This window comes from Haemaphysalis longicornis, unplaced genomic scaffold, assembly GCF_048455015.1.
Source record: "Haemaphysalis longicornis isolate Haplotype H1 unplaced genomic scaffold, Haemaphysalis longicornis Haplotype H1 scaffold_7, whole genome shotgun sequence".
NCBI classification, from domain to species: Eukaryota; Metazoa; Arthropoda; class Arachnida; order Ixodida; family Ixodidae; genus Haemaphysalis; species Haemaphysalis longicornis.
This window is the reverse complement of record NW_027526422.1, coordinates 172499913-172521402: the sequence shown is the minus strand read 5'-3', so window position 1 is coordinate 172521402 and position 21490 is coordinate 172499913. Positions and strand designations below refer to the sequence as shown.

At 48.2% G+C, this 21490-nt stretch overlaps 1 protein-coding gene across 4 annotated transcripts in view; it reads left to right on the top strand.

Moving 5' to 3' along the window:
- The first annotated feature begins 820 nt into the window (after window positions 1-820).
- Window positions 821-21490, top strand: part of LOC144147227 (3-oxoacyl-[acyl-carrier-protein] reductase FabG-like) — a 42765-nt gene continuing 22095 nt past the window's right edge. Inside the window, exons 1-5 of one of the 4 annotated variants that reach the window (XM_077679308.1) lie at window positions 829-1156; window positions 1688-1827; window positions 3689-3781; window positions 3908-4046; window positions 11926-11966. In XM_077679308.1, the coding sequence (XP_077535434.1) occupies window positions 1120-1156; window positions 1688-1827; window positions 3689-3781; window positions 3908-4046; window positions 11926-11966 (450 nt within the window). In that variant the 5' untranslated portion in view covers window positions 829-1119. Of the gene's footprint in view, window positions 1157-1687; window positions 1828-3688; window positions 3782-3907; window positions 4047-11925; window positions 11967-21490 lie in introns of all 4 variants that reach the window. The other 3 variants (XM_077679310.1, XM_077679307.1, XM_077679309.1) reach the window with 3 other exon arrangements.

Below are 21490 nucleotides of genomic sequence, written 5' to 3'. Positions count from 1 at the left end.
GGAGGGCGGTGAGGGTCATCTGCTTCTGTACTACCCAGAGGCGTCGGCCTCTAGGGGCGCTGCATGTTGCCAGAACTCCAACGCAGGAGCCCTATTGCGAAGGTGACCGAATTTGTTTTCCTCCGCTCTATGATATACCGGCACATGCAATCACCACGTGGTCGTGTAGCTTCCTAACAGTCTGCCTAAGCCTGTCTACGGGCTACGCGGGCATGACGAAGCGAAATGGGTCACGTGGGTACGCGCTGGACGAACCCGGGGTAGAAATCGAGAGATGAACATCGCGCAACGGCAGTTGAGCAGAAATTTGTAAGATGAAGGGTACGCTGGTTTTCTTGTCTTCTTGGCCATAATTTCCCCCTTAATAAATACAATCGTCTCGTTATCATTCTCCCCGCAGGGGAATCTGTTAAAGCGGATGTTTGTGTGCACAGTGCGACACTACGGATACCAAGCAGCCACACGTAACTGTGCGCGGCAGTGAGCACGCACACGTTTCTTAATGCCAAGCTCAGAGAATAAAGAAGTTACTAAAGCACGTGAAAGATAGCAGCACGGAGCTAACGTGGACTACAATGTGAGTCTTGGTTTGGGCATTTCACGCTCTAAAAGGTTCAACACCGGGCACAGTTCAGAAGCGCGTGAACGTATTGTGGCAGAATGATGCCCTTATCGGGTCCTTCTTTTACAACCAGCCGTAAACTCTGTGATTTCCGCAGAACATCTGCGTGTGCGAGAGATGTGCGCCGAAAAAAAAAGGTCGGAAATTGCGTGCTGCTTAGGGAGAGGAAATTGCAGTACAAGGTGGGGAAACAGATGTGGAGCACTGCAGAGACCCTCGTGACATCCGGTGGCGCTGAGGACGAATAAAATACATAAACATCTAGTCTGGATTTGCAGCTGCAGCTGCTACGTTGCACTTTTGATCGCTTGCGCGATAGGGAAAACTGCCTTGCTGTGTCGCAGCAGGTTTGCGCAGCCAGGGATCCTGCGACAATATCCGCAGTTTATGCTATGTGTGCTGCTGAAAAGGCCGTCGGCATTGTCGTTCTAGTAACCGAAACCGCGTTCTTGTGTTCAGGTCCGACGGTCACCCGACGCTCATAGAATCGCCAAAAAATGCCTGACATCAATGGGAAAGTGGCCTTGATCACAGGTAAGTGTCTTGCTCTAATACAAGCATTTATTTGTATCTTTAAAGATAAATATCAACACACGAGAAGCATTGTAAACGGCAAAAGAAAGCCTTGTCGCGTGGGTAATGAAAGACTAAAAAGGCTGGGTGGGCGTAGCTATGAGAGAAATCGTTAGCGGGATATGTTTCGGTTGGAGGCTTGGGGGGGGGGGGGGGGGGGAGCTCTTTAACTGGACGAATTTAGCTCTATAGTAAAAATAAATCTATCTAACCAAGGCGTGATCAGAATCCTAACATTTGATGCAGTATGTTGCGTGGCTTACAGGGTGAGCTCAGATGCAAATGCAGGGGCACAAGGGAAGAATAAAGCAAGAATGACAGGAGAAACGTCTAACGAAATTATTTTGGTTTGTGGGGCCTAACCCGCCGCAGATACACCTGCGCTACATCCGTTACATAGCGATATGCCTGTAATTGTCGACGAAGTATAAGATATGCATCCCTGAGCAGCGTCTGATATATTTTTTTAAATTTTGAATACGCACATGGTAGGCGCATCATCAGGCATCGGCGAAAGTACAGCACTGCACTTCGCCTCCCTGGGGAGCTGGCTTGCCCTCACGGCAAGAAATGTGGAAAGGCTCGAGAAGGTGGCCGACGCGTGCCGTGCCAAGGGACTTCCACGCGATAAGGTACAATGTTCAAAATACCATGAATTCCTTTAGTTAGTGTGAATGGAGTGCCCAATTGTGTACCCCTCGCGCCAACAACGCATTGGATATAATAATTTTTCTAATCACCCCGCTTTGTTAAAAGACCACAAATATGATATGTCGATGAGCCCCGGAACTAGCTAGAGCTCTGGGGTGGGATGAATATTTGCTTCAGTATAGGCAAATGAAGTCGATCTCACCCTTCATCTATCTATGGTTCGCTGAGTGAATGTGGGGATTCGTTTTGAACTACTTTTTGGCGGTTTAGGATCGAAGTTTTCTTCACATGACCTTGTCCAACCTCGTACATTTACTATGGAACTGTCGCTAGACAGGCACACGCTCACATTCTGCGCTAAACGACTTTATTTATTTCTTTTACTATGCGAACCTTCATTCTGTTTTACATGATGCATTTATACATTGTCTGTCGGCGCGCTTTGATGCAGGCATTTTTTTAAATGAACACGTTGATTACAGCTAGTTTTTGCTCCCTGTATACTATTTTGCGGAGGGAACAAGGAATGGTGGCGCCTTTTTTCAATGCTAAGGAGCCGAGGTTTTGTTGGTTCACTTGGTTTCTCAGAAAACTGCAAAGAGAAGGAGCTGCAAACAGGAGTTTTACGAGGCAGCCGTGTCGTATTAACAAAAATAAAGAAGCCCATTACAGGAGATAACAAAAATAATACCCGATAGACATGCACGAAGTGCTTCCTTCAGCCTACGTAATTAAACTGTGCAAGGGAAAGAATATATTCATACTGGACGAATGTTAGGTGCAGATTCAAATCACGGAAAGGGTATCAGGCACAAAATTATTACGGGCTTGAGAACATTCGACAAGCGCTAAAAAAATAAACACTTAAGTAAACTTCAAAGGTAAAAAATAAACATCTGCCAGTAGTCCCAAAATCTTCAACCACTGTGTACTTTCGGAGATAAAATTATGTGAAAAAACTTCATGATTTTCACACGTCGAAAGAAAACCGAGGGCGGCCTGGCGAACTATCGAAAGAAAAATGATAGGAGTTTTACTTAGGGATAGAAAACCAGTTTCTTGGAATGGGAATAAAATGCGGGTGGAAGACAGAGTACATCAAATTTAAAGAAAAGAGCGGGAGTTGTGCTCGACACGTATAGCGAAATCAAACCCCTCTGTCATTATGGGTTACAAACTGCCACCGAGACACGGGAATAGAAGTAAAATACCAATAATTTCATGGAAGGACGACGCAAAAATGATAGCAAATAGTGGATACGGGAAGCGCACACCCGTTTGAAGTCATTGTAGGAAGCGTTTATCCTGCATTCTACACAAAGCAGCTTTTGGCGGGAGTCATGGTTATGATAATGCAGCCTTCGCAATGCTTGCTTATTTGTCTGGATAAACACTAGAATGCCTGCCTTTTTATTCGGAATAAACCGGCCGTGATTGCCAAGGAAAGGGGAGACATGACACGTCGGGATGCTACCCCGCCGTGAACCAACCCTTGGTCCTTGTTTATTTTCTGCTCGTGGCTGTCACCGCACTGGCAAGGCGCAGCGTTGCCAGCACTATTATCTTCGGCGGTGGCTCAGCCCCAGCACCATCGATCTTGGGGATTGTCCGCTTGAACAAGCATACCACGCAACGTGCTGGGGCAGCGCCACAAAGCGTGTGCTGCCACCACGAACCAATTGCTTTGAGAGTTAATCTTGAACTAAGCATTCGGCGCTTTAGTGATATAATTGGGGGCTTTATTTGGAGCGCGCTCTTTCCCGCGCGATGCAGTCTAGCGTCTAGCTCTGTTGTTGACGGAGTGGGTTGAGTTTCCTGCTTTCCTTACAAAACACTTCACAGGTGTTAGTGCTGCCAGGAGACGTGTCTGTCGAAGCCGACGTGGCGTCTGTGGTGGACAAGACTGCGGCGCATTTCGGCAAAATCGACATTCTCGTAAGTGAACTACAGTAGAATGAGCTTTGTCGTATCACTACTCAGCACAACAGCTGGTGTCTAAACTTGCACGTGCTAAGATGTTCAGCCATGGTTTCTTCGCTCGACACGGGTGTTTAAACGTAGGTGAACAACGCGGGGATTTGGAAGCCAGGAATGATAGACGCTTCATCGGTGGACGACTTCAGAGGAATGTGGTCCACGAACGTTGAAGGTCCTCTCTGCATGATTCAGAAAGCCCTGCCGTTTTTGCGCCAAACAAAAGGTATGAAGGTATTTTTCCGGGATCTCCGATTTTCTGAAAAATCACTGTTGAATGATCGAGAACATAATTTAGGCATATGCTTCCCAAGCAATTTTGCTCAGCGGCGAACTTGAGTAAATTTCTTAAAGCATTGGGGAAAAGCGGTATTCTTGAATAGAGCAAAGTGACTTTGAATGAAAATACTACAAATAGGTTTGAAGGAATCTCAGTAATTGTATTGTTGTAATGCGCCGTGAAGCGTTACTGCCAATTAGGTTATGGCTAACAGCTTCCATGTGTTTATAGCTTGTAGAACATCCCCATGAACTTTAAAGTTCGCGTGAGGCAAGCTGCCTCCTCCACAACAACTGTGCTCAAATAAGGTCTATAACACCAAAGTACTCTAGAGAAGTCCGACCGAATAGAACTTCAATGTGCCGTAAAGGTGCACCTGTACGTGCGTTTGTAGTCATTCACCCCGCTGTGTTGTTGAGTAAGGAAGTGCGACTTTTTATGTGTGGTGTCATGGTTCCTAAAATAATGTTAGAGCTCCCTGTCTTTCGGCCTGCTATTTTATGTTAGGAACATGTGTTGCTCGCCGAGGTCAATTTGGTTCGAAAGTTACATTTGATTCACTGAAGGAAGCTATCACCTTTTCGTTCTGCCTGGAAAATGCCTCCGGAGATTACAACGATGCAATTACCTTTGCACTCTAGCCATCTCGCTCCTTGGTAGGTAAACCGCAGTTTTTATGGAATTCTCTGTCGTTATCTTTATTCTCGGGAGTATGGCCATATTGGTTCCATTTTTGGTTCCCTATTCTTCACGCCTGCAACAAAGCCAGCTCTGTACTGTCAAATGCGTCGTTGCGAATAGATAAAATATTTAAACTTGCTGATTGCATGTAGTGCCATCGCGGCAGTCGCACGAGTTCATGGCTTGCGAAAAAGATGTCATTTCTGGCTTATTGGTTACTTCCGCCCACCATCGTTTCACCCACCTTAAAGAACAAACAAAACTTTTTATACACTACTGAAATAGCTGCATTTCAATAGGCTCCTACATAATTGCCGAATAACGTCTATTGTTTGTCAACTCTATTCGAACTGATTTCTTTAGAGTAGTTTGGTGTTATAGACAAAGTACAACTTTGTTTATGTTTTAAACAAGTATGTTTCAGCGCCTCATTGAGCTCCATTGCAGCAACAAAAGGTGTTTTTAACCGAAAAACGCAGGAAGTATTCAAAATTGTTCAAAGTTCGCGCAGCAGCGACATGTAATGGCAAAGTGATGTCATGTGGGCCCCCGCACGGGGCACCTTGAGTATTCATGGTGACGGTGAGCAGCGACACCGCGGACCCCGAGCTCCCAACATAAGCCGTGTCCAACCGTGGCGACGTGTTTAAAGGTGAAGGGTAGAAGCCGTAAACGCTGGCCGTCGGAGCCTTGGTCAAGCTTCGGCCGATGGGCTCCCTGCCTGTCTACCAGGCAGGGAGCTCCTGGACCTCTTTGACTACCAGGGTAAGGTCAAAGGAGAAAGTACCCCCGTCTCCCTGCTTTTATACTATGCTATATGGCATTTTCAAACCCCCCCCCCCCTGATCTAGACATCAGGGTCACACCCCATCGGAGCCTCAACAGCTCGGAGGGTGTCATATCCGAGCAAGATCTCTTGAACGAAACGGATGCGGATCTCCTTGCCGGCTTGAAGGATCAGGGCATCACTGCCGTGAGACGCATCACTATCCGCAGAGACGACAAGGGGATTCCCACCAAGCACATTATCTTGACTTTTGACCGCGCAGTACTCCCACAACACATAAATGCAGGTTTTATCCGTTGCTCCAACCGTCCGTACATCCCGAACCCGCGGCGCTGTTTTAAGGGCCAGCGGTTCGGCCACGGCACGAACTCTTGCCGTGGCCGAACGACGTGTGCGAAATGCGCGGCGCACGATCATCCTAGTGACAACTGCCAATCCGATACCCTCACTTGTGTAAACTGCGGGGGACCGCATGCAGCGTACTCCCGCAAGTGCGAAAAGTTCCAACTCGAAAAAAAGATAATCAACATCAAGGTAACCGAGAACATCACCTTTCCGGAGGCGAGAAAGAGGTTCCCCTCTTTCCCTCTGGGAAGGTACGCTGACGCGGCTCGCCGGGGGGCGGAGCGGCGTCTGGTGTCCACAGGGACCCAGTTCAGCGAGTCTGACCTGGTCCCGCCCCCGCCCCCCGCTGGGTTGCCTCACGCAGCCCAACCTGGCACCACGCCGCTTGCTGAGGCATTAGCGGTTGTGGCGCAAACAACTCCTGTCGGGACCGGTGCCGCTCCCGCCTCTGCCTCCCCATCCTCCAGTGCGTTGGAGGGTACCGAGGTGATGGACACCACGGGTCCCGCACCGGCTCCCACCGCCACCGCACCGCCTGTGCCACCTCTGGCGCCCCCGACGGTGGCGGCTCAAACGAAGGGCTCCCGAAGGGGGGCCAAGTCCGGGGGGCCCGGTCCGTCGGGCACCCCTCGGACATCCGACGACGAGATGGATGTTGGGCCGTTCCTGCCTGCAACGCAGCGCAAGGAGCGGCCACCGACTTCCAAGCCTACAGAAAGGCCCAAAAAGCCGAATCCAAGAGTAACAGCCCCGAAAGACGACACATGAACACACACTAACACACACATTCCAGTCATTCTTAAATTTAAATAATGGGAACAGAAAATATCATCCAATGGAACTGCAGAGGCCACCTTAAAAACCTTGACGATGTGTATGAGATTCTGCATGCCAGTCAGCCAAGTATTATGTGTCTCCAGGAAACCCACCTCAACTCTAAACAACCAAATTTCTTAAATAGGTACATGGTATTCAGAAAGGACAGGGTTGGCTGCACCCACTCTTCAGGAGGTGTGGCCATTATCGCCCGGAAATCATTAGCATGCCACCCTGTCACTTTAAACACTGTCCTCGAGGCTGTAGCGATCCGTACTATAATATTTAATAGGTTGATAACGGTATGCTCCATTTACATCTCTCCTGATTTTGCACTTCTGAGCTCTGATTTCGAGGCACTGGTTGACCAGCTGCCCGAACCATACATACTAACAGGCGACCTTAATGCGCACAACTCTCTTTGGGGCTCCACCAGAACGGGTGCCCGAGGTCGCCTGATAGAGAAGTTTATTACAACCTCCGGAGCATGCCTCTTCAACACAAAACAGCCTACATACCATAACTTAGTACACAATACATACCCTCATCTTGACTTGGCGATTGGTTCCGCAGTTATCTTTCCATGTCTTGAGTGGGGTGTGGGCACAGACCCATATGGTAGTGACCATTTCCCCACTTCATTAACGTATATAGGTACAGGCCCGAGCAGTCCATCTTCCCATAAAAGGTTTAATGAATCACAAGCAAACAGCACATTCACACAAACATCTCAACTACACCACACATCCATAAAATACCTACACGTGGAGGAAGCCGCCCAACTCGTCACGGCGCACATCCTCGATGCCGCCGAAAAGTCCATTCCCCAGGCCTCCAGTGGGTCCCGCAGCCCAAGGAGGCCCTGGTGGAACGAGGACTGCAGGCGGGCGCGAGAGGCCCAGAACAAGGCGTGGGGTGTCCTTCGCCGGTACCCCACGTCAGACAACCTCATTTCTTTTAAACGGGCAAAGGCTTTTGGGAAGCGAGTGCGTCGTGAGGCGAAAAGGGAGAGTTGGCCCACCTTCCTCACTTCCATCAATTCATACACTGATACACACAAAGTCTGGACACGAATACGAAAACTAAAAGGACAACAGACACACAGCCTGCCCCTGGTTAGTACAACAGGGGACACACTGGAAGACCAGGCTAACACACTTGCACAACACTTCGAACACGTGTCCAGTTCAGCACACTACACAAACACTTTCATAAAACACAAAACATCTGTAGAAAAGAAGTCTCTGCGTGATAACAACAAGTCGCACACTTCTTACAATTCCTGTTTTTCAATTCATGAGCTGAAGGTTGCTCTGAGCACATGTAAGACGTCAGCTCCAGGTGCAGACAAAATCACATACACCATGATACAACACCTACACCCAGACACTCTTGAAACACTCTTACACCTATACAATAAAATATGGCTTTCGGGGCACATTCCTCGCTCTTGGAGGGAGGCCATAGTAGTGGCTGTCCTAAAGGAAGGGAAGGACCCTTCCTCTCCTGCCAGTTATCGCCCCATTGCCCTGACAAGCTGCCTGTGTAAGCTCTTCGAGAAGATGATAAACAGGAGACTTGTGTACTTCTTAGAGTACAATGGTCTTCTCGAGAGCTGCCAGGCGGGCTTCAGGGCGGGGCGATCTACCAACGATCAACTCGTTGCGTTAGAGTCTTATATCAAAGATGCTTTCCTCCACAAGCAGTACTGCATGACGGTCTTTTTTGATCTTGAAAAGGCGTACGATACTGCTTGGCGGTACGGCATCCTTAGCGACTTGAAGTCCTTTGGCATGTCAGGTAACATGATGAACACGCTTGCCAGTTACCTGTCTGAAAGAACGTTTCGCGTGCGAGTTGGAACTGCACTTTCTAGGGTTCATGTGCAGGAAAACGGCGTGCCGCAAGGTGGAGTTTTAAGTTGCACCCTTTTTATTGTAAAAATGAATTCTCTTCGTAAGGCGCTACCACCATCGATTTCCTCCTCCATTTATGTAGACGACGTTTAATTATCCTTTAAGTCTTGTAACCTGTCTGTCTGCGAGCGCCAAGTCCAGCTTGGTGTTAACAAGCTAGCTGGTTGGGCAGACAGCAACGGTTTTAAATTTAATCCGGGGAAGTGCACTTGTGTCTTGTTTTCCAAGAGGCGTGGCATCCGGCCGGATCCAGACATTCATCTCAATGGTGTCTCGATTCCTGTCAAGAAAGAACACAAGTTTTTAGGTATAATCTTTGACGAAAAGCTCGCATTTATCCCACACATAAAACAACTAAAACATAAATGCTTAAAAACAATGACTATCCTGAAGGTTCTGTCGCACATTTCTTTTGGTGCTGACAAACAACTTCTTTTACGTGTTTTTACCAGCTTGATAGGCTCACGACTGGACTATGGTAGCGTTGTCTATGGGTCAGCCACTAAAACATCCCTCAGAATGCTGGACCCTGTGCTTCATCTAGGGCTCCGCTTGTCATGTGGTGCCTTTCGGACTAGTCCAGTCGAAAGTTTGTATGTAGAGTGCAACAAATGGAGCCTAGAACGTCAGCGACCCTACACAGACCTGCTTTATGCTTTTAAAATCTCATCAATGCCTCGCCATCCTTTTACATCAGTTTTTTATGATACATCCATATCTCAACTTCTTACTAATCGTCCATCAGTCTCTGCTCCCTTCGCTTTCAGAGTAAGAGAAGAAGCGTCGCAACTTGATGTCATGTTCTCAGATACCATCAAAACCTCCGCTACTGAACTTCTAGTACCGTGGCAGCTTCGCCCGATATCATGTGATGTATCTTTTATAAGTGTGGAGAAAAACAGAGTGCCTAGAAGCGCGATCGTGCAACATTTCTTGTCCCTGCAGCACAAATATAAGTGTGCTGAATTTTACACGGATGCTTCAAAAACTGCCACAACTGTTTCCTGTGCTGCGCATGGTGGCACCTTTAATGTCTGTAGAACTATGAATAGAAATACAAGTATCTTTACGGCAGAGGCCTATGGCATACTTCTTGTAGTTCAACATATTGTTCTAAATCGAATTCCAAAATCTGTAATTTATACTGATTCTTTAAGTGTTGTGCGTACATTATCCTCACAGAAGTCTAAAAACCATGTGGTCAGTGCTATTATTAGTGCTCTTATGTCTGTGCATGCGTTAAACCTTGAGGTGACTGTGTGCTGGGTGCCAGGGCACACTGGAATTCCAGGTAATGAGACCGCTGACCGAACGGCGGCCGCTGCTGCCCTTACAACTACCGTTGACATAACAACAATACCCTACACCGACCTCAAATCACACATCAGACAACACCTTCGCACAACATGGCAAGCACACTGGAATCAACAGAGTGACAACAAACTACACATTATGAAGCCACTCTTGGGAGCATACACCACTGATACTCACAACAGACACAACGAAGTTACCCTGGCTCGATTACGGATAGGCCACACGCATGCAACACCTGCTCACGGGATCTCCAAGACCCCTGTGTAGCAGGTGCGTGGAGGGCCTATCCGTAGTACACATACTAATAACATGCAAGGCACTTCACACAACACGACACAAACACTTCAGAGAACTCTACAGACAACATATCCGACTACATCCATCACTGTTTCTAGGTGACGATGCCAGTGTTTCTATGAAACGTGTGTTTGATTATTTGTCAGATGTTAAGTTTTTAAACCTTATCTCATATCACGCATAATCAAATCTGGCCCTATACACCAGTCATCACCATTACCTGTAATTGATTTTACTATGTCCGATTTACATGTTTTTTTTACGTACCTTTTTTTGGTAATCACCTCGCTTCATTATATAACTTATTTTCTGGCGCTCTTTGCCCTCGTTGGCCTTGCGCCATGAAACACCAACCATCATCATGTCATGTGGGCCAGCACCAAAGTAATTATTGCGTTAGCGTTCAAGCCATGCGATTCAACTGAGAGGCCGCAAATCGCACAAAGGAGATTGTGTGACCGTAGAGAAAATTTGCTTGAAGGTGGCTGGGGAGTCGCCGCTGCTACACACGTTTTGTTTAGTAAGTCCTTGAGTTGTCCGAAGGTTGCGATAAATTGGTGTTGTTGTTTTTGGGACAAAGCGGTCTTTCTAATGAACCAAACTCTTGTTTTGTCTTCATGGATCCTTTAATTGAAGATGCCGCTGCGGATCATAATAATCCTTATAGTTGTTTGGAACAAACGCATTGGTTTAAAGGCGAAAGCAGCATGGGCGCGTGGGTTAGTTATTCAAAAAAATGTCTCCTGTTACTGTTAAATGTGGCCAAATAAAAAAAATTTATCGGCTTATTTACGTCATGAAGAAACACATCAATTTAGAGCTTAAGGGCTGCTGGGGAGGTTTTCAAAATGTTGGGATGGACAGTCTTGACCAGTACAACCTCACAATAGCTGTTTTTTATTTTTTTCGCAATTGGCGGCTAATAAAAAGTCAAATAGGAGCCGTAGCCCCAATCCAGTGGAACCAACGTCTGAATTTTTATTGTAGTTTTCATTGATAAATAGATTGATTTCATTCAGTGTTTATTATTACCGTTAGTGTCTCATTCATAGATAATATTTGGACGTGCTGCGTGGAGTTTATGCCAGTAATCATTTGGAGATGCTATTTGGGAATCATGTATTCTTTTGTTACGCATTATCGCACCATTTTGGCGATAGCTGATTTTGTCAAACATCGCGCCAATGGTTCGAAATGGGTCGAAACGAGTCCGCACTCTACATGAACCCATTTCCGGCTGGCCGTGGGGAAGCTTTCTCTCTCAACCCCGAACCCTCCTATCCGACGTACTAAATGACGGTTAGGTGTTTACGGAGGTGGGTCACCCACCGCCGTTATGTTCTGTACTGCGGCACCTGCCGCTGCTGTCGATAAGCATGTGCTGCAGAATCTATGTACTGCACTTCACGTAGAACAATCGTCATATACCAAACACCGGGGATGGGAAGCAAGTAAAATAGCCAGAACGGCAAAGGTTCTAAGGAGCAATTATCATTCCGTAAATAGCTAGCGACGAAAGCTTATTGCTCACTCTACTGCACGCTTTATCAAATGGTCCAACAGCTTGCCAAAACTGCCTAAAGAAGCGTTGCACGATTTAGATATCCCTCCGCTTCCGAGAAAGCGCTGTGACGGTTTTTCTATCAGTGACGGGTTGATCCTGTTTCAGGCTCCATCGTGAACGTCTCAAGCATTTTAACGCTTTATGTGGTAAGTGTTACTTTTTTTGTAGAAGCGCCCGCGGCTTTACTTGGAAATGCGAATACGAGCATATCTATCCTAAATATTTTCACGGCCAATAGGCTACCCATTTTTTATTTAAGGGAGCTCTTACGCATTCCACAATTGGGGTTACTAACTGTACATCTCTATAAGGGTTGTATTGTGTGTGACAGGATTTTAGCATGTTTTTTCATTCACGTATGGAGCGCCACCCACGGTGCTTTCACATTAACGTTTTGTTCGGGGTTTCTGTTTTAACACCGAAGGTGTTTAGCAAATCGTAATTTTTCCGGTCGAGCGCGCCCAAGTGAGCGCGTGCCTCGCGGGGACAGCGCAGCTTCCGCTGGCGCACGTTTGTCAAGCCAAGCATACCCACTTAAAGGGACACTGAAGTGAATTTGTCAAGCTCCCGTTTTTGCTTGCACTGTGTAGACTGGCTCAAATTAGCACACTTTTCATCGTTTATCCGGTTGACAAATCGGTAATTATTTTACAAAGCGCGAAAGAAGAAAAACTACCATGCGCGGTTTGCGGCGGCCGCGCAAACTAAGCTGTGACGTTGGGAGGAGGGGGCGCCGTGATTGGACGATGCCCAAGGTTAGCAATCAAACAAGTTTCGGTTTCGGTCTGTAAAACAACATGTTTGACATTCGATGGCGTCATTGGATGGGCATTCTCAATATCCCAGTTATCGTAGTACCGTGCTTCTGCCATGTTGTCGGCTGTAAAATGCATCAGATAAGCCTCCCAGGACGGCTTGGAATCGTAGCATTCACTATCTGAGGCCTACGCAGTGCATGAACGCCCTCAGCGTCCCCGCAGACGCTCAAATGCATGCGCTTTTCCGGCAGAGGCTTACGGTGTACTTCTTGTTGTCAATTATATACTTCAAAGCCACATCCCACAATCCATTATCTATACAGATTCCCTCAGTGTTGTGCGGGCACTGTCGTCAACAATGCCTTCGAAAAACCACGTTGTCAATCTGATCGTCAAGGGTATTATGTCTGTGTATGTACGCAAATTTGAATTGGTTCTTTGCTGGGTCCCTGGCCACGGTGGTATAGCCGGGAACAAAGCAGCGGACCGAATGGCTGCTGCTGCTACACTCTCGAATACAGTAGACATAACCACATTACCCTACACCGACGTGAAACCACACATCAGACAACAACTTCGCAAAACATGGCAAACACACTGGAGTGAACAAACAGACAACAAGTTACACAATAAAACCACACTTGGGACCATACACCACCGACACACGTAATAGATACACTGAAGTCGCCTTGGCTAGATTACGGATAGGGCACACTCATGCAACGCACTCGCACCTTCTCACGGGGTCTCCAAGACCTCTGTGCAGCAGGTGCGGAGAGGCCCTATCCGTGATCCACATCCTTATACAATGTAAAGCACTTGACAGAACACGACACAAATACTTCCCACAACTACACACGCGACATATTCCACCACACCCGTCATACTTCTTAGGAGATGAAGCCATGTTTTCAGTGAAACGCGTTTTCGAGTTTCTTATCGACGTAAAATTTTTACATCTCATTTCTTATCATGCATGTTGACAACCTGGCCCTTTACACCAGTCATCTTTATTACGTTGTGTTTTACTTTGTTTATTTTTACTGAAATGTTCTACTTTTACTTTCATGCCACTTTCATGTAATCACTATTCTTTGGCGCTCTTTGCCCCTAGTCGGCCTTGCGCCATTAAACTCCAAACATCATCATCAGCATGCGCTTTTCCCCCATATTTGAAGCTTGCCTCGCTCATGCCTGTATCGTAAAAAGCGTGTTCGCACCAGGCCAAGGGTCTGTTGATTCTGGCCTGTGCCCACTGCCCGCAAGCAGTCGGTGCTTATAGCAACAGCACGCCAACGAGAACTCGCTAGCGCGGCAGTGCCAGTCTGCGCGAGTTATGTGGACTAGTTCGTGGAGCAATGAACGTTGCGGCACAAAAAAGGTGAACTCAGCATAGAAAACATCGGCGAAAAACGAAAAAGTTAACTCATAAAAAAAAAGCACGTATACGCGCCGGTTCGAACTTGTGACTGCAAAACACTCATAGTGACATACCTAGCGCCCCAGACGACTAGGCCACAGGGGCCCGGAGGCGGGGATTGGAAAATATAAGGTATATAATGTATAACCAGTTTACACTTTTATTTAGTTTTAGTATTTCAAGCACCTTAGGTGACTATTTGTTGTATTGCGCTCGTGCAGTAAGCGTCCCCCGAGTTTCCACAATAGCTCACGTCTAGCAATTGCCCCGCACGGGGCACCTTGAGTATTCATGGTGACGGTGAGCAGCGACACCGCGGACCCCGAGCTCCCAACATAAGCCGTGTCCAACCGTGGCGAGGTGTTTAAAGGTGAAGGGTAGAAGCCGTAAACGGTGGCCGTCGGAGCCTTGGTCAAGCTCCGGCCGATGGGCTCCCTGCCTGTCTACCAGGCAGGGAGCTCCGGGACCTCTTTGACTACCAGGGTAAGGTCAAAGGAGAAAGTACCCCCGTCTCCCTGCTTTTATACTATGCTTTATGGTATTGTCTAAAACCCCCCCCAACCGTGATCGGCCCCCTAAAAGGGGCCGCACCGAAGTATCGTTTCCCCCATTGCCATCTTTGACATTTCCTGAACCAGATCATTACTCTCGATTTCTTGTCATGGAGTCCCTGAATCCAACCCACCCTCTTGCATCTCAGTCAGTCTTCTTGATCGCCAAGTATCTTGAAGCCATAATAGGAAAATCATATCAGGCCAAAAAACAAAGAACTGGTGAACTCCTCATCGAGGTAAATGACAAGCAGCAGTCCACAAAGCTTCTAGCTCAGACTAGACTGGCTGATCTTGACATCAGGGTCACACCCCACCGGAGCCTGAACAGCTCGCAGGGTGTGACATCAGAGCCAGATCTTCTGAACGAAACCGATGCGGATCTCCTTGCCGGCTTGAAGGATCAGGGCGTCACTGCCGTGAGACGCATCACCATCCGTAGAGACGACAAGGAGATTCCCACCAAGCACATCATCTTGACCTTTGACCGCGCTGTTCTCCCACAACATATATATGCAGGTTTTATCCGTTGCTCCATCCGTCCGTACATCCCGAACCCGCGCCGCTGTTTTAAGTGCCAGCGGTTCGGGCATGGTACCAACTCTTGCCGTGGCCGAACGACGTGTGCGAAATGCGCGGCGCACGATCATCCAAGCGATAATTGTCCATCCGATACCCTGTCTTGTGTGAACTGCGGTGGGCCGCATGCAGCGTACTCCCGCAAGTGTGAGAAGTTCCAACTTGAGAAAAAGATAATCAACATCAAGGTAACTGAAAACATCACCTTCCCGGAGGCGAGAAAGAGGTTCGCCTCTTTCCCTCTGGGGAGGTACGCCGACGCGGCTCGCCGGGGGGCGGAGCTGCGTCTGGTGTCCACAGGGACCCAGTTCAGCGAGTCTGGCCTGGTCCCGCCCCCGCCCCCCCCTGGGTTGCCTCACGCGGCCCAACCCGGCACCACGCCGCTTGCTGAGGCAGCAGCGGTTGTGGCGCAAACCACCTCTGTCGGAACCGGTGCCGCTCCCGCCTCTGTCTCCCCGTCCTCCAGTGCGTTGGAGGGTACCGAGGTGATGGACACCACGGGCCCCGCATCGGCTCCCACCGCCACCGCACCGCCCGTGCCACTTTTGGCGTCCCCAACGCTTGCGGCGGTGGCGGCTCAAACGAAGGGCTCCCGAAGGGGGGCCAAGTCCGGGGGGCCCGGTCCGTCGGGCACCCCTCGGACATCCGACGACGAAATGGATGTCGGGCCGTTCCTGCCTGCAACGCAGCGCAAGGAGCGGCCTCCGACGGCCAAGCCAGTAGAAAGGCCTAAAAAGCCTAATCCAAGAGTAACAGCCCCGAAAGACGGCACATGAACACACACGAACACACACACTCCAGTCATTCTTAAATTTAAATAATGGGAACAGAAAACATTATTCAATGGAACTGCAGAGGCCTCCTTAAAAATCTTGACGATGTGTATGAGATTCTGCATGCCAGTCAGCCAAGTATCATGTGTCTGCAGGAAACCCACCTCAATTCTAAACAAACAAATTTCTTAAATAGGTACACGGTATTCAGAAAGGACAGGGTTGGCTGCACCCACTCTTCAGGAGGTGTGGCCATTATCGCCCGGAAATCATTAGCATGCCACCCTCTCTCTTTAAACACTGTCCTCGAGGCTGTAGCGATCCGTACCATAATATTTAATAGGTTGATAACGGTATGCTCCATCTACATTCCTCCTGATCATGCACTTCTGAGCTCTGATTTCGAGGCGCTGGTCGACCAGCTGCCCGAACCATACATACTAACAGGCGACCTTAATGCGCACAACTCTCTTTGGGGCTCTTCCCGTACGGATGCCCGGGGTCGCCTGATAGAGAAGTTTCTTACATCCTCTGGAGCATGCCTTTTCAACAATAAACAGCCTACATACCATAACATAGGTCACAACACATACTCATGTCTTGACTTGGCTATTGGCTCCGCAGTTCTCTTTCCTCTTCTCGAGTGGGGTGTGGGCACGGACCCATATGGCAGTGACCATTTCCCCACTTCATTAACGTATATAGGTACAGGCCCGAGCAGTCCATCTTCCCATAACAGGTTTAATGAATCACAAGCAAACTGGAGCACATTCACACAAACATCTCAACTACACCACACATCCATAAAACACCTACTCGTTGAGGAGGCCGCCCAACTCGTCACGGCGGACATCCTCGACGCTGCCGAAAAGTCCATTCCCCAGGCCTCCAGTGGGTCCCGCACCCCAAGGAGGCCCTGGTGGAACGAGGACTGCAGGTGGGCGCGAGAGGCCCAGAACAAGGGGTGGGGTGTCCTTCGCCGGTACCCCACGTCACATAACCTCATTTCTTTTAAACGGGCAAAGGCTTTTGGGAAGCGAGTGCGTCGTGAGGCGAAAAGGGAGAGTTGGCGCACCTTCCTCACTTCCATCAACTCATACACTGACACACACAAAGTCTGGACACGAATACGAAAACTAAAAGGACAACAGACACACAGCCTGCCCCTGGTTAGTACAACAGGGGACACACTGGAAGACCAGGCTAACACACTTGCGCAACACTTCGAACACGTGTCCAGTTCAGCACACTACACCAACACTTTCATTAAACACAAAGCATCATGTGAGAAAAAGTCCTTGCGAGACACTAATAAGTCGAACTCATCCTATAACACTCCCTTTTCACTTCACGAGCTGAAGGTCGCACTCGGTACTTGTAAACCTTCAGCTCCAGGTGCAGACAGGATTTCATACACAATGATACAACACTTACATGCAGACACGCTTGAAACACTTCTTCACCTCTACAATAAAATATTTCTTTCGGGGCACTTCCCACGCTCTTGGAGGGAGGCCATAGTAGTGGCTTTCCTAAAGGAAGGGAAGGACCCTTCCTCTCCCGCCAGTTATCGCCCCATTGCCCTGACAAGCTGCCTGTGTAAGCTCTTCGAGAAGATGATAAACAGGAGACTCGTGTACTTCTTAGAGTACAATGGTCTTCTCGAGAGCTGCCAGGCAGGCTTTAGGGCCGGGCGATCTACGAACGATCAACTCGTTGCGTTAGAGTCGTATATTAAAGATGCCTACCTCCATAAGCAGTACTGTATGACAGTATTCTTTGATCTTGAAAACGCGTACGACACTGCTTGGCGGTACGGCATCCTCAGCGATTTGAAGTCCTTTGGTATGTCGGGTAACATGTGGAACACGCTTGCCAGTTACCTCTCTGAAAGAACGTTTCGCGTGCGAGTTGGAACTGCACTCTCTAGAGTTCATGTACAGGAAAACGGTGTTCCGCAAGGTGGAGTTTTGAGTTGCACTTTGTTTATTGTAAAAATGAACTCTCTTCGGAAGGCTCTGCCACCAACCATTTCCTGCTCAATCTATGTAGACGACGTGCAATTATCCTTTAAGTCTTGTAACCTGTCTATCTGCGAGCGCCAAGTCCAGCTTGGTGTTAACAAGCTAGCTGGCTGGGCAGATAGCAATGGTTTTAAATTTAATCCTGGAAAGTGCACTTGTGTTTTGCTTTCCAAGAGGCGTGGCATCCGGCCGGATCCAGACATTCAACTCAATGGTGTCTCGATTCCTGTAAGAAAGGAACACAAGTTCTTAGGTATTATCTTTGACGAAAAGCTGACATTCATCCCACACCTAAAACAACTAAAACATAAATGCTTAAAAACAATGAATATCTTGAAGGTTCTGTCGCACATCTCTTTTGGTGCTGACAAACAACATCTCTTACGTGTTTTTACCAGCTTGATAGGTTCACGATTGGACTATGGTAGCGTTGTTTATGGGTCAGCAAGTAAAACATCCCTCAAAATGCTGGACCCAGTGCTTCATCTAGGGCTCCGCTTGTCATGTGGTGCCTTCCGAACTAGTCCGGTCGAAAGCCTGTATGTTGAGTGCAACAAATGGAACCTACAACGTCAGCGAGCATACACAGACCTCCTTTATGCTTTTAAAGTTTCATCCATGCCTCACCATCCTTTTAAATCAGTTTTTCATGATACCTCCATGACTGAACTCCTTTTAAATCGACCATCGTTCTCTGCGCCCTTCTCTTACAGAGTTAGAGAGGAAGCGTCAGAGCTTGCTGTCTCCTTTTTAAATACCATCCAAAGTTCTGTAACAGATTTCATAGCACCATGGCATCTCCGCCCTGTCTCATGCGACACATCATTTACACATGTAGATAAAAACCGAGCTCCCACATGTGCAATTCTGCAGCACTTCTTGTATTTGCAGCAGAAGTATCAATTTTCTGAATTTTATACGGACGCCTCTAAAACTGCCACCTCTGTGTCCTGCGCGGCGCATGGGCCCGGCCTTAATGTCACTAGAACTCTTAACAGTAATACCAGTATCTTTACGGCAGAGGCTTATGGTGTATTTCTTGTTGTTAATCATATCCTTCAAAGTCACATCCCACAATCCATTATATATACAGACTCCCTCAGTGTCGTGCGGGCGTTGTCGTCAACAAAGTCTTCAAAAAATCACGTTGTAAATCTAATAGTCAAGGGTATTATGTCGGTGTATGTACGCAAATTTGAACTGGTTCTTTGCTGGGTCCCTGGCCACAGTGGTATAGCCGGGAACGAAGCAGCGGACCGAATGGCTGCTGCTGCTACACTCTCGAATGCAGTAGACATAACCACATTACCCTACACCGACGTGAAACCACACATCAGACAACAACTTCGCAAAACATGGCAAACACACTGGAGTGAACAAACAGACAACAAGTTACACGTAATAAAACCACACTTGGGACCATACACCACCGACACACGTAATAGATACACTGAAGTCGCCTTGGCTAGATTACGGATAGGGCACACTCATGCAACGCACTCGCACCTTCTCACGGGGTCTCCAAGACCTCTGTGCAGCAGGTGCGGAGAGGCCCTATCCGTGATTCACATCCTCATACAATGTAAGGCACTCGACATTACACGACGAAAACACTTCCCACAACTACACACACGACATATTCCACCACACCCGTCATACTTCCTAGGAGATGAAGCCATGTTCTCTGTTCAGCGAACCTTAAGGTTCCTATCTGAAGTTCATTTCTTACAACTCATCTCTTATCACCCATAGTTTTACCCCTGGTCCTATACACCAGCCACCGTATTTATCTTTTAACCACTCACGTTCTTCACCCTGGCCCTTTACACCAGACGTGCTCATAGTATTTAACTGACTTTATCCGATTTCCCTCCTTATAAAATAACTTTGTATTTGGCGCTCTTTGCCCATGTCGGCCTTGCGCCATTAAACTTAAACCATCATCATCATCACGTCTAGCAATTGCATTTCGAAGACGGGAAAGCGTTCGCAGATGCGTAGTCGTGCTCCTGACCGCTCTGCTTGTTCGCCCAGCGCAAAAAAGTGCTTCCCGCACCCTAGTTTTACGCTGTACGGTAAAAATATCAGTTGATTTTATTTCCTTAATACCTATTATGACTTCGCTCACTCTTCTCCCCCTTCAAGAGGCCTTATATTTTCCTACTGGCGTACCAGTCAGCGAAGTGTCGCATGTGAGCTTGTGCAGCGCTTGTGTGAAGCGACCTTGACTTGGAGCTAGATACAGTGTACAAACTGACGAAGTAAAGAAAGGCGCATTCTTCCATTCCCAAACGTGTTGCGGCTTAGTTTCAACTGATCGAGCGAATTGCGACGACCCGTCGGCGGCCGGCGGACTAAACGCTGGGCCGACTGACTCGGTCGCGGAAGGTCGGCGAGCCGTGCAGTAGCGCAGCCAGTTGTCAGCTCCTCTCCTGCTGACGTCACACGAAAACGCCACAGAAAATGGGCCAGCGTAAAGAGAGGAGGACAGCATTTTCGAATTGATTTTTCTACTAAATAAATTCGCACAAACGCGCACAGAGTGGTCGAAACAGGGCCCAGGGACTCCGGACTACAGTTTGCGCTCGTAATCCCGCATTGTTTACAAATCACTTCAGTGTCCCTTTAAAGAGTTTGGCCAAGGTGGCGGCGACCGCCCGCAGTTAAAAAAATCTAACAAAATGGCGACCGCACGTTTGTCAATCCACGCATGCGCACTTACGGAGATTGGCGAAAATTGGCAAAAAAAAAACTCCAGCGTTCACCGTAATCGTGGCAACAGTTGCTCGGAAGGAGAAAGACTGCAGCGTTCGCCGTAACCGTGGCAACACTTGCTCGGAACGTGAAAGACACGTCATAGTGTACGCCCCTGCAAGGTCATGTCCTATGATTTTCACTTCGAAAAAATTAAGGCAGCTCACACTTAAAGCAAGAATGATGCAGTAAGGGTCGTTGCGGCAGCGAACAAGGAGGAAGTCTGCTCCAATCGTGGACTTAAACCGTCGTGATGACCGTGAAGGTTGCGTGCAGCTTCGCTACCTGCACCTTGACTATTCATGGTGACGGTGAGCAGCGACACCGCGTACCCCGAGCTCCCAAACATAAGCCGTGTCCAACCGTGGCGAGGTGTTGAAAGGTGTAGGGTAGAAGCCGTAAACGGTGGCCGTCGGAGCCTTGGTCAAGCTCCGGCTGATGGGCTCCCTGCCTGTCTACCAGGCAGGGAGCTCCGGGACCTCTTTGACTAACAGGGTAAGGGCAAAGGAGAAAGTACCCCCGTCTCCCTGCTTTCCAACGTATAATATGGCATTTTCAAACCCCCCCCCACACGTGATCGGTCGCTGAAAAGGCGCCGCACCGAAGTCTCCTTTCCTCCTTTGTCTTCGATCTCCATTCCAAAGCCCTATAATTTCTCGCGCTTCCTGGTAATGGAATCCCTAGGTAAATCAAAACCCATCACTTCCCTGTCGGTCTTTCTCATTTCCAAGTTTCTTGAAAGCCTTGTAGGCAAATCTTACAAGGGTAAAAAGCTCACAACCGGAGAAGTCCTAATTGAAGTCCAAAACAA